The sequence below is a fragment of the Cololabis saira genome, chromosome 22, assembly GCF_033807715.1.
Source record: "Cololabis saira isolate AMF1-May2022 chromosome 22, fColSai1.1, whole genome shotgun sequence".
NCBI lineage: Eukaryota > Metazoa > Chordata > Actinopteri > Beloniformes > Belonidae > Cololabis > Cololabis saira.
Genome location: NC_084608.1, coordinates 28,603,802 through 28,620,300, shown reverse-complemented (window position 1 = coordinate 28,620,300; position 16,499 = coordinate 28,603,802). Strand labels below are relative to the sequence as shown.

At 37.5% G+C, this 16,499-nt stretch overlaps 1 protein-coding gene across 1 annotated transcript in view; it reads right to left on the bottom strand.

Moving 5' to 3' along the window:
* LOC133423039 (collagen alpha-1(XVIII) chain-like) overlaps positions 1–16,499 on the bottom strand; it is an 82,546-nt gene that overhangs the window by 12,352 nt on the left and 53,695 nt on the right. Inside the window, exons 9-26 of the mRNA XM_061713127.1 lie at positions 15,370–15,440; positions 14,316–14,489; positions 12,063–12,089; positions 10,741–10,794; positions 10,563–10,634; positions 10,392–10,439; positions 10,149–10,283; positions 6,724–6,777; positions 6,220–6,255; positions 5,229–5,366; positions 5,053–5,115; positions 4,927–4,962; positions 3,896–3,940; positions 3,426–3,488; positions 1,383–1,418; positions 1,225–1,308; positions 981–1,046; positions 655–717 (exon numbers count right to left, since the gene is read on the bottom strand). Of these exons, the coding sequence (XP_061569111.1) occupies positions 655–717; positions 981–1,046; positions 1,225–1,308; positions 1,383–1,418; positions 3,426–3,488; positions 3,896–3,940; positions 4,927–4,962; positions 5,053–5,115; positions 5,229–5,366; positions 6,220–6,255; positions 6,724–6,777; positions 10,149–10,283; positions 10,392–10,439; positions 10,563–10,634; positions 10,741–10,794; positions 12,063–12,089; positions 14,316–14,489; positions 15,370–15,440 (1,265 nt within the window). The remainder of the gene's footprint in view (positions 1–654; positions 718–980; positions 1,047–1,224; positions 1,309–1,382; positions 1,419–3,425; positions 3,489–3,895; positions 3,941–4,926; positions 4,963–5,052; positions 5,116–5,228; positions 5,367–6,219; positions 6,256–6,723; positions 6,778–10,148; positions 10,284–10,391; positions 10,440–10,562; positions 10,635–10,740; positions 10,795–12,062; positions 12,090–14,315; positions 14,490–15,369; positions 15,441–16,499) is intronic.

Genomic DNA, 16,499 nt, shown 5'->3' with positions numbered 1-16,499 from the left:
AGGAAACCATATGTAAACAGAGAAAAACAACATGCATGTTCACAAATGTTGTCTGGTATTGTGTTCATAAAAAGACTCGCATGGGCATATTTCATTCATTTCCCCAGTTTAATAAGTTTATAATTTCTAATAATGTCAGTTTCTGTTAGGGCTGGGCGATATATCGAGATCTTAATATATATCGATATATTTTCAAATGCGATATGGTACGAGACAATATCGTTTATATCGATTTACATTGTATTAATTGCACAGTGTATTTTAATTGAATTGTTATGCAGGAAAGGGATATTTATTTTATTTTATTCAAGAAGCATTGTTATTCTATATATGCAGGCAGTTTATTTGTATTTCATTTGTTTTATACATTTTGATATTGTGCAGACCTCTGTTAATAAAAGGTTTTGTGACATTTGGCACGAGGCTTTGTATTAAAACTGACTGTTTTTTCAAGGGTTTGCCTCAGAAAAAAATGAAGCTAACAGAGATGCTATGCTATAATGCTTTGGGGGAAACCCCAATTATGGCACAGAAAAAATATCGATATATATCGAGTATCGCCATTCAGCTAGAAAAAATATAGAGATATGACTTTTGGTCCTTATCGCCGAGCCCTAGTTTCTGTTGGTGATTAGTTTTAAATACATCACTTACTTTAAGTCCTGAAGGTCCTTGTAAACCTGGCCAACCAACTTCACCCTTTGGACCTTGCGATCCCTGCTACAAAAAAAAAGAAAATAAAAAGGCAATAAAATGTTTCAGTCATGTAAAGTCAACTTTCTCAAACACGTCAAATCCATATGTTGTTGTCGAACTATTAGACAAGTCACGTGGATGTGACGTGCATCAGACTCTGGTAATTACGTCTCATTCTTTGCAACAGCAAACCCAGGATGCTGAACGCATGTACGGTGCAAAAGCATTAACCAGTACTTTTCATCAAAATAATCTGATCCACAAAGAATTAATCTGATACTTACAGCCGATCCCTGAGTTTCAAAAATCCCTGAGATGTTAAAGGCATCATCTGTATCGTTGAGAAGAAGCTGTGGAGAAAAGATGAGAGCTTTGTCAGAAAGAACCAACGCTGCATGAACATATTCATCCATCTACTTTTACAACAGTACTGTTCATTAACGTGACCACGCCCTCGTCCTTCAGCAGGTTAATGAACTTCCATTAAAGCCAGAGTTTGTCTCAAAGCTTTGCTGGGTTGCTGCTTACATCACGGAGGTTGATGACGGGTCCTGGTAGTCCCGGTGGTCCTGGAGGGCCCGGTAGACTGAGTCCATCTCGTCCAGATTCTCCCTAGAACAGCAACGTTGACAGTTTAATACTCTGCTAGAAACACGTGTTGCTAAAGTATCTGTAAGACGTTTCACCTTCTGTCCTGGATCACCGTTGTCCCCCTTTGATCCCTGTTGATGGACACACAAGGTTAAATAAATTAATAGTACTTTTCACTGTTAAATTATTAAATATAAATATAGCTTATCAATTACAAAAAGATGCTTTACAATGATAGAGGTAATTGAATGTAACCATCTGTGACCTTTGTCAAAGTTTTCAGGACTTCATTAACTTAAACCTCCCAACTCACTGAACTTTATGACAAACCTGTATATATTTACTGACTGTATTTCCCTTATTGATTACTATGTATTGTACTTTGCAAATGGGTCAATGACGAATAAGGATTTTCAACAGGTCAATTTTAAAATAATAAAAAAAAGAATATCTATTGCAGTAGTTCAAACATTAAGAATGTTGTGTACACATAAATTCATATAAAAAATTTAAATTGAGTTTTTTGTCAAGATGAATTGGCACTAGCCTTAAAAAAGGTCATGCGGTGCAACCATGATTCATATTAAAATAAATTAATTTCCTTAACATCTTGACATCTTTTTTTTACAAGTTTTCAGTATTATACAAAAATGGTTGTTTTTTTAATGGTCGCGCCACATGATATTTCATAAAATGGACATCAGTCAAACTTTGTTTGTATATTATGATGGAAATATAAATACAAATCTTACACACTACAAGACAGTTCGGAAATGATGCCAGATAGAAGAAGATTGATTTTAAAAACATTTAGAGTGATTTCAAAAAATGTTTTCAAAACCAAGAGTCATGGTCGGACGGTCGCACCACATGACATTTAGACGCTTAAAACAACAACAAAATCCCAAATAACTAGTATTTTTTGTAAAATTCAAGTGAGTCCATATGTGGGACAGGTAGGTCATATATCTGGTATTTTTTTATCCATTTAAACCTTTTTTGAATTGAAAAGAAAAATCTGTTTTTCAGAAAATATACGCGTCACGTCATTGACCCAAATACTTCATGTAATTTTGTAAAATAGAGAGAAACAGAAATGACAAAGCTTTTAAGATGGTAGAACAAACAACTACCGTCATACTCAGCATGAGGTTTCTACAACATCCTCTCAGGTAACATGTCCCCCAAGTACTACTTCATTAGTGGCCTGTGGACGGCTACGACTAAAGTAAAGTGCTGTAATATCAGGTCCTGGGTCTTCCTCCTCCTCATCTTCTAAACCAGGGGTCGGCAACCCAAAATGTTGAAAGAGCCATATTGGACCAAAAATACAAAAAACAAATATGTCTGGAGCCGCAAAAAATGAAAAGTCTTGTATAAGCCTTAGAATGAAGGCAACACATGCTGCATGTTTCTATATTAGTTAGAACTGGGGGAAGATTTTTTTTTTCATTATGCACTTCGAGAAAAAAGTCTAAATGTCGAGAAAAGTCGAAATATTGAGAAAAAAGTCGAAATGTCAAGATTAATGTTGAAGTACAATCTTGAGAAAAGAGTTGAAATGTCGAAAAAAAGTCGAAATGTTGAGAAAAAAGTCGAAATGTCGAGGAAATAGTTAAAATTTCATGAAGAAAGTCGAAATGTAAAGAAAAAAGTCGAAATGTCGAGAAAAAAGTCAAAATTTCGAGAAAAAAGTCAAAATTTCGAGAAATGTCGAAATGTTGAGAAAAAAGGTGAAATGTCAAGATTAAAAAGGAAAGGAAAAAGGAAGAAAAAGAGGAAAAAAGGAAAAAAAGAAGAAAAAAAAGAAAAAAAGAAAAAAAAGGAAAAAAAAAAAAAAGGTCAAACATTTTTTTTAAAAAGCTCCAGGAGCGACTAGGGCGGTGCTAAAGAGCCGCAGGTTGCCGAGCCCTGTTCTAAACCCTTCTTAAAATACCTGAAAATACTGTTAAAATACTAGTCTCATCCCACCAGCGCCATGACTTCATAATCATCTGCAGCACGGACTAATGTCCTTGTTGTCCTTGCTACACATGTGACGTATACAGTATGTCACACATGAACAGCCATTTGTTGAGCTATTGGTCTAAAAGACATAATGCGTGTTAAAATATGCCAGGAACCTTGATGATACCGACCTCTGCCCCTTTTAGTCCCTGCAAACCAGGAACCCCTGGTGGTCCTGCAACCCCTGGCTCCCCCTGCAGAGAACAAGACAGATCCTCAGTATGAATCCCCCTCCACCATCACATCCAATAGAAATGAACTGGACTCGTCTCTGCCCTCCAATAGAGACGTTTCTCTGAAACAGATTTAGGGATGCAGAGGAAGTTTCCCCCTCGAGAGAGAGAGAGACGGCTCAGGCTCGGTGAGAACAACAACAGGGTAAATCGTAAAGCTGTAATAGGACAGCATCCCTGCCCTCTTAAAACAGCATGCAGTCAGAAATCTGGAGTCCCTCATCACCACGAGGCCCTTCAGTCAACAGCTCTGATAAAACCTCAAGGCTGGAGACTAAGCAGCTTTTCTGATCTGTGCCGAGATATCGCTGACGTCTTAAGAAGCATAACACGGGAACAGATGACATATCAGCAGACATCCCACTCACCGTTGGCCCTGGCTTTCCTGGGAGGCCGTCTAAACCGTCTTCACCCTGTGATAGGCATGAAATGGGAACAAAAAAATCATTAGAAACAAATGTATACGTTTGTATACAATATAAAAAGCACCACTCAGTAACTGGAAGCTTCCCTGATCCCAACATGACCACAGGCCGAGCATGAAAACATCACAGGGTTAGTAAAATGCAGTTTACGTCTGTCTGTCCAGTATCACTGGCGAGTACATGTTTAGGCCTGTGTTGAAAAAATCGATTTCCCAATTCTAAATCGATTCTCATATTAATTCCTAAAAATCGATTCATATGTCTAAAAATCGATTTTTTTTTTTTTTTTTTTAAATTTTATTTATTTATGTATTTTTTTTTTCATCATTACATTAAAACTTTTGGTTATTTTTTTGTTTACCCCCAAAAAAGGAATGTTTTGTTGGACACGAGAATAACTGGTGCCATATTTTGCCTTTAAATATGTTTAAAGGTATGAAAACATTAAAGTGTTAGGTTATAATTGCATAAATAAAGTCTATATTTCATTACTTTATATACTGTCTTGGGGTTACATTTGCAAAAAATGCTAAAAACCAAATGCTCAAAAATTAAAAACCAAAATAGACCGAAAATGGAACAAATAAAAACGGAATGTGGGAAAAAATAAAACCGATTTCATCCGTCTCTGTTTCCTCCCTGGATCTGTTTGGTAATTCTGACCCACGATGTTTCTGAAAGCAGTTCTATCAGCATTCTGGGAGCTGATTGGTCCTTACAGCATCATTAGCTGCAATACTTGCTGTTGAATCTCAATATAATACTAGTAGTAATATTTTGCACAACTACAGTCATATAATTCATGCAACAGCTCAAAAAACAGTTTTAATAACAGTAACCCAAATCAATATCGGAATCGGATCGAATCAAATCTTGATAATCGATTCTGAATCTTAAGAATCGGAATCGAATCGATTCTTGACATTTGAATCGATCCCCGGCCCTATACAAGTTCACATGCAGGAATATCTTACCTTGGGTCCTCCAGGTCCAGGAACACCTGGCGGCCCCTATAAGAGGAAGCAGGTTAGCGTACCGAGTGTAAACGACATGATCACATGATAAGAGACTGCTGCGCTCATATTGCACTTCACTTGTACCTGTTGACCTCGAGTTGCCATTAGTGCAAAGTCATCCAAGAGCATCCCAGATCCTTCCAGGTCCTCAAAAAAGAAAAGACAACCTTCTGTTAATGACCCGGTTAAGGTCGTGTGAGAAAACAAGGGCAAAATAAAAACTGAGTGGATTGAAATGCAGATTTGCCAGTCCAGTCTACCTCAAACGTGGGGGAAGATCCTCTTCCCAAGGGCGGCCCTGGGGGTCCGGGAGGGCCAGGTGGACCCCTGGGACCAGGGTGGCCTTCAGGACCTGATGACCCCGGTAGACCTGGAAACCCTGCTGAGCCCTGATCTCCCTGACAGAGAGAATCATATACATGCATTACATCATCTGCACTATATATTATATATATAATGTCCTGTGTTACTGGCTGCAATGACAGCAGAGGTGTCAAAAGTATTCACATTCATTACTCAGGTAGAAGTATAGATACTAGAGTTTAAAAATACTCCTGTAGAAGTTGAAGTATCAACTCAAGTTTTTTACTCAAGTAAAAATATGAAAGTAATGGTTTCAAAACTACTTAAAGTATAAAAGTAAAAGTAAAGTAAGGAGGACAAAAGCCATTAAGGACAAAAGCCATTGAAAATGAATGCATCTTAGTATAATGCAAATACATTAAAGAACCATATATGTGTACCATTGAGCATTAACATGTGTTTCAGAGAGCAGGAGATATGATGACTAGTTGCCTATAAGTATTGTAATGGTGCAAAAAGTCAAACTTCAGGCATGTTATCATTTATCCTAACCTTTATTGGAATGTACATCCAAGTTTAGTTGCAAGAATCTGAGGGAACGGATGTAAGAACAAAACTGGACAAGAACATCTGAAACAACCACAACCAAATTCACTCTATCCGGATGGAGCAATTTAACTGGATAGATTTTATTTAAAGGCAGAAATGAAATAGAGTAACGAGGCTGTTTTTAAAATGTAAGGAGTAAAAAGTAAAAAGTCGTCTGAAAAATAATTACTCCAGTGAAGTATAGACAACCAAAATTTCTACTTAAGTAAGGTAACAAAGTATTTGTACTTTGTTACTTGACACCTCTGAATGACAGTATGAAACACCAGCATAATTATCATTGCTGATGATGTAAAGATGGTTCATTATCCAGTCAAACGGGCAGTGAACACATCTCACCTTGGGTCCTGGTTGTCCGCTCACACCAGGCTCTCCCTATTAACAAGCAAATGAAATATAATAACATCACATTAGCTTCAGCGTTCACCTGAGACACACGCTTGCTCACGGTTGGCATTAAAAAGCAGAGCGGCTCCTGCAACAAAGACTTGTTTACACTCCAGCCTTTCGGCTCCATCAGTCCGCAGGGTCGGCTCGTTAAGAGCTCGCCTCTTTGTGCTCCATGGTTTCTTGGTTTGTAATTGTTTTTGCTAACAGACCCAAGAGGCTCGCCCAAGGGAAATCAGAGTGGGATCATGGTAAAGGCAGCATGGTGGAAATCACACACATGCAGGAGCCAAGTCAAAGCTGTGATTGGTTCACATAGATTTCATTTGGTCAAGTCGGTGTTTACACCACCGGAAATGTTCAAACCAGGAACACAAGAGTTAACAAGTGACCTTAAAGTGAGAGAAGCAGCTTGAATGTGTGAGTCAGGGTACATGGTGATGTTATTAGCCTCACCTTGTCTCCCTTCTCCCCAGCAGACCCTGATTCGCCATCTTTTCCATCAACCCCCTGCGAGAAAGGCAACACTGTATTTATACTGTAGAGTTTAGTTACATATGTAGATAGTAAATTAAAAAAAAAAAACATACTACAAAATATGGTTTTTCATAAAAATGCTGCATATTTAAAAAAAAAACATGAAAATTGTAAGTAAGCATGTAAAGAACCAATTGAAATGAAAATGTATAATCAAAGCCTGTGATGTGACGGGAACTTAAATGATTCTATCATAGGGCTGGGCGATATATCGAGATTTTAATATATATCGATATATTTTCAAACGCGATATGGTACGAGACAATATCGCTTATATAGATTTAAAAAAAAAAATATATATATATATTTTAATTTTTTTTTATTTTTTATTTTGATATAGCTTATTTTGTGACAAATTGACTTGAATGTTTTATGAGATTTGCACAAATGTTTTGTTATTTGCACAACTGTCAACCTCAGTGGAAAAGTCTGCCTGTTACTGTCTACATTTTATTAATTGCACAGTGTATTTGGATTTAATTGTTATGCAGGAAAGGGATATTTGTTTTATTTTATTCAAGAAGCATTTTTATTTTATATATGCAGGCAGTTTATTTTTATTTCATATGTTTTATACATTTTGATATTGTGCAGACCTGTTAATAAAGGAACCTGTGTGACATTTGGCACGAAGCTTTCTATTAAAACTGACTGTTTTTTTAAGGGTTTGCCTTAGAAAAAATGAAGCTAACAGAGATGCTATGCTATAATGCTTTGGGGGAAACCCCAATTATGGCACAGAAAAAATATCGATATATATCGAGTATCGCCATTCAGCTAGAAAATATCGAGATATGACTTTTGGTCTATATCGCCCAGCCCTATTCTATCATGATGCTAAAACAACTGAACATGGTTAGCCAGTGAATAAATCAAACACGGTTAGTAAAAGCCTCTACAATTTAAAAGAGAGAAGACACATTTCCCCCAATGGATGCTAGAGCTGAAAAACGTACTAAAGCTTTTGTTGTTCATCACTGTCGTTCCTGCCAAAAGCCTAAGAGCACAGAGAACATGACCCATGGAGGTTTGAAATGAGCTCTGACCAGGAGGCTGCCAGGTATCGAGCTTTAGAGACACGTTTTAAAGGGCTTTAAATGTCAATTCACGTGTACGTACATCTAAAAAATGGTAAAATGTTTCACAGACTGTGCAGCAAGCACTGGCAGGAGAGCAGTGAATGAACAGTGAGACAGTTGGGAGGAAATTCTGTCTTATCTGCCCCTTGTTTTAGAGGGGAGGGATGATACCTGACCAGAACCAGAGGTGCTATACCACTCCTCAATCACCTGAAAACAGAACTCAGGTCAGCAACGCAAGCACTCCAACTCAGTCTATCAATATGAGAAGCAAAGAGCGGCAGAGGGCAATCCTTTGTGGAGTATTACTGTACATATAAATCTCCTGACTCTTCTTTTAAAAAGAGAAAAAAAAGGAATCAAGCCTCTCGCTCTTATACCTACGGTGGCCCCAAGGGCCAAACGCACTGCAACGGCCTAATGCGTCTCAGTTAAGGAAAACAGCTTCAAGTACAGAAACGATTCAAATTCACAAACTCAAAACGAGGTACAAAAAGAGGAACGTGGTGCAAATGAAAAAACGTGATGCAAAAACAAAGACAAATGCAGAATCATCAAACGCACTGCAAATAGAGAAACGATGCAAAGCACAAAACGATATAAAACAAGAAACCATCTTCAAAAGAAAAACGCTTCATAACCGGTTACCAAACCTGCAGGGGGCGCTCTCAGCCGAGACCGAACAGCTGACTGAACCACAGTGTTTACATCCATGGTTTAAACATACAGCGGGAACGGTAATGTGATATAATGTGGTTTATATCACTGTACAACGCTGTACATAACGAGACGTTTCTTTATTATATTTTAACGTTACAGTCAGCTGTTCGGTCTCTCTCTACATCCTTTGTGTCTGTCAATTGAGCTGTTATGCTGAGAGCGCCCCCTGCAGGTTTGATAACCGGTTATGAAGCGTTTTTCTTTTGAAGATGGTTTCTTGTTTTATATCGCTTTGTGCTTTGCATCGTTTCTCTATTTGCAGCGCGTTTGATGATGCTGCATTTGTCTTTGTTTTTTGCAGCACGTTTTTTCATTTGTTCCTCTTTTTGTACCTCGTTTTGAGTTTGTGAATTTGAATCGTTTCTGTACTTGAAGCCATTTTCCTTAACTGAGATGTATTAGGCCGTTGCAGTGCGTTTGGCCCTTGTCGGCCACCGTATATACCACCTTAAGTCCAGGCATTTTCTCTGACTGCTATTTGTTATAAAATAGCAGACTTACAACACACTACCTGATCAAGAACGGTTCAGAATGTGTTCGTAACCTCAGTTTGATCTGGCTGAACTGCTGAGTCGCACTTTGAAATCTCCTCTGGTACCAGAAGGCTGCAGAACGCCATGTTCAATTTAAAAACAGAAACCTTTCTTACACCCTAACAGAATAAATGTACAGAATAAATTTACAGAATAAACTATGTCATTTATACAGGACTGTCTCAGAAAATTAGAATATAGTGATTTTCTGTAATGCAATTTCAAAAACATAAATGTCATACATTCTGGATTCATTACAAATCAACTTAAATATTGCAAGCCTTTTATTATTTTAATATTTCTGATCATGGCTTACAGTTTAAGAAAACTCAAATATCCTATCTCAAAACATTTGAATATTCTGGGAATCTTAATCTTAAACTGTAAGCCATAATCAGCAATATTAAAATAATAAAAGGTTTGCAATATTTCAGTTGATTTGTAATTAATCCAGAATGTATGACATTTTTGTTTTTTTAATTGCATTACAGAAAATAAAGAACTTTATCACAATATTCTAATTTTCTGAGACAGTCCTGTACATCTTATTTAACTGCTATTTTCTGAGATAAGTTATTGTTTCATACAGTCCTCTTTATGCAGGACTGCAGGATTGTTTCATCAATGTGTAGCTGTATTAACAACAATTCATTTCTAAAGTGTGTATGCTTTCTCTCTTTTACTTTTATCACTATATTAACCCATAGTAAGATGTGGGAAGTCTCTTGGAGCAGGACTAGGGGTAGAACTGGGTTAAGGATGGTTTTGGAGGATGATGAGCAGATGAGAGTCAACAGAAATACTTTTTACTTAATAAAAGAAAGTTGTGTTTTATGTGTATCAGAGCATCTCCATAAAAATGAAAATACATGTTCCTGTACCAGTTTAACCAGATTATTCAGCTATCACGATAAAGTGTTAATAAACAAACTCTAGTGTAAGGTCTTGATTTGAAATATATGAAGTTTGTTTCATTTTCAAATTGGGCCTGAAGAAAGAATAATGAACTCACAGGAAGTCCCGTTTCCCCCCTCTCTCCGTCCTTCCCATCTTTGCCAGGAGCCCCAGCGGGTCCAAGAAAGAGATCGTCAGATGGAGCGCCCTGCGGTCCTGGCAGTCCTGGGGGGCCCGGAGGCCCCGGGGGACCCTGGTAACACAACACCATGTGTTTAGCCTCACAAAAGGGAGATAAGGTACTTTGCAGCTACTCTTTCAGCCAATGACAAATGTGAGGGACTGAGATCAGTTCAATTACCCGAATAATCTCTGCATCGCTGTCAAAATCCTCAAATCCGGACCCCTCCTGATAAACACACGTGATCAGTCGTATTCATGAGTTCATTCACAAGGATTAGAGGGTTTGTGTCAGGTCCAGAAGGCTTTACACTCATGAAAAAGGTAAAAAAAGGGGTATTTAACAACAAACCATGGACTTGCTACGAGATCCAGGAGGTCCAGGAGGACCTGGAGGGCCGGGTTGTCCAACACCATGATCACCCTTAGAGAAACATTAGCAATTTCTAGTCAGTATTGATTAGAGGTTTATCTTTACAACAGTGCATCTAACCGGACATTTTCCATTATCAAATAGTGTTACTGTGTACCTTTTCTCCCTTTGGACCAGGTTCTCCTTCCAGCCCCGGAAATCCTGCTGGTCCCTGGACAAAAGATGGTCACACCTGTGTTTAACGCCTAATCGGACACGAGATGTAATAATAGCACAGATAATGATGCCAGGACTGGAGCCGAGACTTGACTGCAGCGTAATAGTTCAGGAAAAGGTAGACGTGTCATATCAGCAGCAGTGGCAGAACTAATGAGGTGTAGCTCTCTAAAAGAAAACCTGTGAGTTTAAAATTCAGACAGACACGCACCGGTTTAACCGGAGACTGTTAAGAGTAGGGTTGCCACCTTTCAGAAATAGAAATAAGGGACGCCCTGATTTCAGCAGCGCAGGAGCCAAAAAAAAGCCCCAAAACTTCTAAACTGAATAAAAATGTGTTTATTTTATATGAAAAAACAAAATGCTTTGATTTAAAGTTTAAAGTGCTTTAATAGCATTGAATTTTCATCACTGTACAGACAGCCAACCATACTAGCAACTGAAATATCCTCATATGCTCTGTATGTCCACATCAGCCCAGATGTAATATAGCCTACAGGTGAAGAATATGGTGTAAAAGTTAATTTATTTCAATAATTCAACTAGAATATGGTGTAAAAGTTAACTTATTTCAATAATTCAACTAGAATATAGTGTAAAAGTTAACTTATTTCAATAATTCAACTAGAATATGGTGTAAAAGTTAATTTATTTCAATAATTCAACTAGAATATGGTGTAAAAGTTAATTTATTTCAATAATTCAACTAGAATATGGTGTAAAAGTCAACTTATTTCAATAATTCAACTAGAATATAGTGTAAAAGTTAACTTATTTCAATAATTCAACTAGAATATGGTGTAAAAGTTAACTTATTTCAATAATTCAACTAGAATATGGTGTAAAAGTTAATTTATTTCAATAATTCAACTAGAATATGGTGTAAAAGTTAACTTATTTCAATAATTCAACTAGAATATGGTGTAAAAGTTTATTTATTTCAATAATTCAACTAGAATATGGTGTAAGAGTTAACTTATTTCAATAATTCAACTAGAATATGGTGTAAGAGTTAACTTATTTCAATAATTCAACTAGAATATGGTGTAAAAGTTAATTTATTTCAATAATTCAACTAGAATATGGTGTAAAGGTTAATGAAAATATGGTACAAATCGTGTCCCGTATTAGTTCAATACGGGACGCAACATTTTTTTCTCAAATAAAGGACAATTCCGTATTTTACGGGACGGGTGGCAACCCTAGTTAAGAGAGTCCCTGAAAAGAAGAAAATAGCTAAGAGACCAGAAGGATTTTACTTACTTGGACACCAGTTTCTCCTTTACTTCCCTGAAGAACAGACAAACAGACAAACAGACCCAGTGTTATACACTCTCACATGTGAAACTGATGAACAGCAGTCTGAGGATGCACTCCTGATCAAAATCTTAATTTTGCACTGCTGGATCTTATAGAGGTTCTAAGTCGAGCTTCAAAGTGCACAAAGTAGAAATGGGAGAAAGAGGGAAAAGAAATACGATACGAGTTTTATTTGTCATTTTCAGGACACATGTAACAACAGTGCAGTGGGAAATGAAATTTAAAAACATCCTGACTCAACTTAACTAAAACTAAATTTTAACTTAACAGCAGCATTTCAATTTTGTATGTGTGTGTTGGGTGTGTAATCCTTTCATTTAGAGAAAGAAAGAAAGAAAGAAAGAAAGAAAGAAAGAAAGAAAGAAAGAAAGAAAGAAAGAAAGAAAGAAAGAAAGAAAGAAAGAAAGAAAGAAAGAAAGAAAGAAAGAAAGAAAGAAAGAAAGAAAGAAAGAAAGAAAGAAAGAAAGAAAGAAAGAAAGAAAGAAAGAAAGAAAAGAAAGAAATGAGCATGCAGTTTGTTGAAAACATCAGTTTAACTGAGATGGGCTGTTCATCAGCTGATCAGCAGTCCCAAGACCTTTAAAAGCCAAAATCTGCCCAAAATTTGAATTCCATGTCATTTGAGCGCTGTAGGATTGTTGAGCTGCAGCAGCGAGGTCTCACAACGCGCCATCGCTGCTGAGGTTGGATGCAGTAAAACAGTCATTTTGAATTTTTTAAAAGATCCTGAGGGTTATGGAACAAAAAAGTGAAGTTGTAGACCAGAAACAACTTCATCAGCCCTGGTGATGATCTGAATGGCTGTCCATCAAGACACGAGACTATAATCGACCATAACTAAGGCCATCACTGGCGCTGACTGCTGCCCAATAACCACCAGACGGCTTCTGCGAGGGAAGGGCTTCAAAAACAGAAACGTCTAAAGGCCACGTCTCCTCCAACGCAACTAAATCCCCCGTTTGGACTTTGCAAGGGAGCAACAAACATGGGATATTAAAAAGGTGGAACAACGTTTAATTCTCTGAGGAGAACAGATGTAACCTTGATGGTCCTGATGGTTGCCAAGGTTACTGGCATGACAAGGAGATGCCACCTGTGGAGGGGGCGTGTAGCACCCTATAATGTAATAATTTCCTGAAAATGTAATAAAACTTGCACTTAACTCAATCGAAAATGTAATAGAACCCAATAATGTAATAACTTCACCAATAAAGTAATAAAATATCCTGACTGATATTGTAATAACATTTTTACTGATAATGTAATACCTTATTACGTTATTGGGAATTTATTACATGGTACTCAAAGTCTGCAATTTAACCCAATAGTCATTCTGGTGTTTCAAGTCCAGCGTATATAACATTCTTAGATACCTAAAACACAAAATGTAGAACTCTGGACTGAAAATGAACATATATATAACATTATTTGTCAAATATTACATTATCAGTTTTGGAAAAAAAAAAGACCCACCTGAAAATGTAATAAATTCCCAATAATGTAATAAGGTATTACATTATCGGTAAAAATGTTATTACAATATCCATCAGGATATTTTATTACGTTATTGGTGAAGTTATTACATTATTGGGTTTTATTACATTTTCGATTGGGTTAAGTGAAAATTTTATTACATTTTCAGGCGTGAGGGAACCTCGTCCGTGCGGTGATGACCGTGTTTCAACAGGACGATGCTGCAGCTCACATAGACCGCCTGACGGAGGACTCAAACCAGGAGAACCCATCCTGCGTGTTCCCATGATCTCAACCCAACTGAGAACATTTGGGGATGATGGAAGGAGAGTTTACTCTCTCATCAAGCATGCCCCAATGAATTTTTGAGGTGATCAAGAACAATGTAGGAGCTTCTCATTACTGAGTGGTTTGTTTTACCCTTTAATTTCTGTTTCGAGGGCGTTTTTAGGGTTTTCTTTGTGCTATGGTCTTAAACTTCTGGTCAGCTGATGAACAGCCTGTTTCAGTTAAATTGTTTTCAATAAATTGCCTTCTCAAACCTTTTGGTCTCTTGCTCCAATTTCTTCTTTTTTGCATCTTGAAGCTCCACTAAAAACCTTCTTAAGATCCAGAAGTGCAACATGCACAATTTTGCAATTTCTTATGTGGTCTTAAGATTTTGATCAGAAGTTTATAATGTTCAGCGCTTCCAATTGAGTAAAGGAGCAGATGAACACTCACGGGCTGTCCCTCTGTCCCTGGAAGCCCGGGAGTTCCCTCCGGCCCCTCTGGTCCCTGCGGACCTCGGGGTCCCGGGTCCCCAGCTCCTCCTGAGGCCTGTCCTGGAGGCCCGGGGGGCCCTGGGGGGCCAGGTAGTCCTGGGTCCCCCTTTAGTCCTGGAAACACCTGAGGGGACTAAACATTTAACAGACAGCTGGATTCATTCCTTAATCCACCGGACCACAGCATGGCAGCAATAAAGATGAAGAAACTGAAAATGTTCAACACCTGTTACCAGTACTCGAGTTGTAAAAAAAAAAAAAAAATCAGGGGGGATGGTGGATTTTATCATATGGGGACAGATAATTTGTGCTGATACAAATAATATAATATAATATATTACAAATAATAGCACTGACCAAAACACCTGCAGAAATACTGCAGGAATGACATAGCAGCAGTTAAATGCAGCCTTCTGTAAGCTTTAAATATCCACTGGGCTTACATCAAATACATCAAAACACAACAATAAAAAACAGTTTTCTGAACTTATCAATATGACTCTGTCCTTGACAGGATAAGTAAAATGGATCACTGCAAAAACTCAAAATCTTAACAAGAATATTTGTCTTATCTCTAGTTAAAACGTCTCATTTTAGTAAAAAAAATCTCATTACACTTAAAACAAGACTCATCACTGGAAAAAACAACAATTTTCACCTGTTTCAAGTAGATTTTCACTTGAAATAAGTAGAAAAATCTGCCAGTGGAACAAGATTTTTTTGCTTGTAATAAGAAGATAAATCTTGTCCCACTGGCAGATTTTCCTACTTATTTCAAGTGAAAATTTACATGAAACAGGTGAAAATTGTCAAATTTTTCTGGTGATGACTTTAAATGTTGAAATAGCAGTAAAACCACATTCATTGATGAAATTACATAAGGGATGGAAAGGGGGGATGGCAGTTTTACAGGGGGGATGATTTTGACCGTTTTTATTTCAGGGGGGGGATGCCATCCCCCCTCAACTCGAGTACTGCCTGTTACATGAAAAATAGAGAAAATGGAAACTTACAGTGCCGGATTCAGGAGTGGGAGCACGTGATGTGAGTAGTGCAGGCTGGTGAGTAGTGGGACGAACTGGGACTGGAAAACAAGACTGTTTTAATAGCAGCTGCATTGCCTCTTTAGCACCATCTGCTGGTTAAATCTGAATCTGCAACAAGTGAAAATCCTGTTTTCTCTGTTGACACAAAACGTCTAGAATGAAATGTATAAATTATTGAATGTATTCGAGCTTGAAACTTGTTTGAAACAACAAACAATTTCCCTGATGCCCCGGTCTGACCTCACCCCTCATTGCAATACATAAATTACCAATTCTAACTCTAATAATTATTCCTGGCATTATCATGATATATTGTTTCATAGTGTATTATTATATTAAGTTATGAAATTTCATGGGATGTTAAACTATAGTATTATTATATTGTTATATATTATAGTATGGTGATATCATTTGGTTATATGTTATAATATTTTATAAAAATTATGTTATATTAGGATATTACTAGGGGTGTAACGGTATTTGTATTCGTCCCGTCCCGTCACGGTACGGGCGTCACGGTTCGGTGCACGCAGTCATACGACGAATACGTCTGACTGAGTTAAAAAAAAAAAAAAATCAATCATCGTTTTTTTTTCCCCTTATAAATATCAACAGTCACGTTCCATTACAGACCTAAATGTGTGCTAGTCTGTGCATATCAATAAATATATGTGCAATTCATATATCATCATAAATTGTAGGCTATAATAACGATAAAATGTTCTAATTCTGAATTTACAACTGTCCTGAACGCATCAGGGCCGTGAGCCAACGCGGATTGGGTGTAAAGCCTGATTTATGGTTCTGCGTTAAATCGACGCAGGGCATACGCCATAGGGTACGGCGCAGTCTACGGCGAGGTTATGCGGCGACGCGCAACCTTCGCCGTAGGCGCTGCGTTGGTGTAACGCGGTACCATAAATCAGCCTTAACAGTCACAGCAAATTTGCCGTGAAGGAGATTAGCGCTAAAGTTTAAAAGAGGACTAAATTTGTACAAAGTTTTGAATGTTACCCCGTTTTTCACGTTACCTGGATTATTTTGGGTTATGGAAGAGTCAACTACCGTTGGTGAGTCAGTGTAACCTTCATAAATAA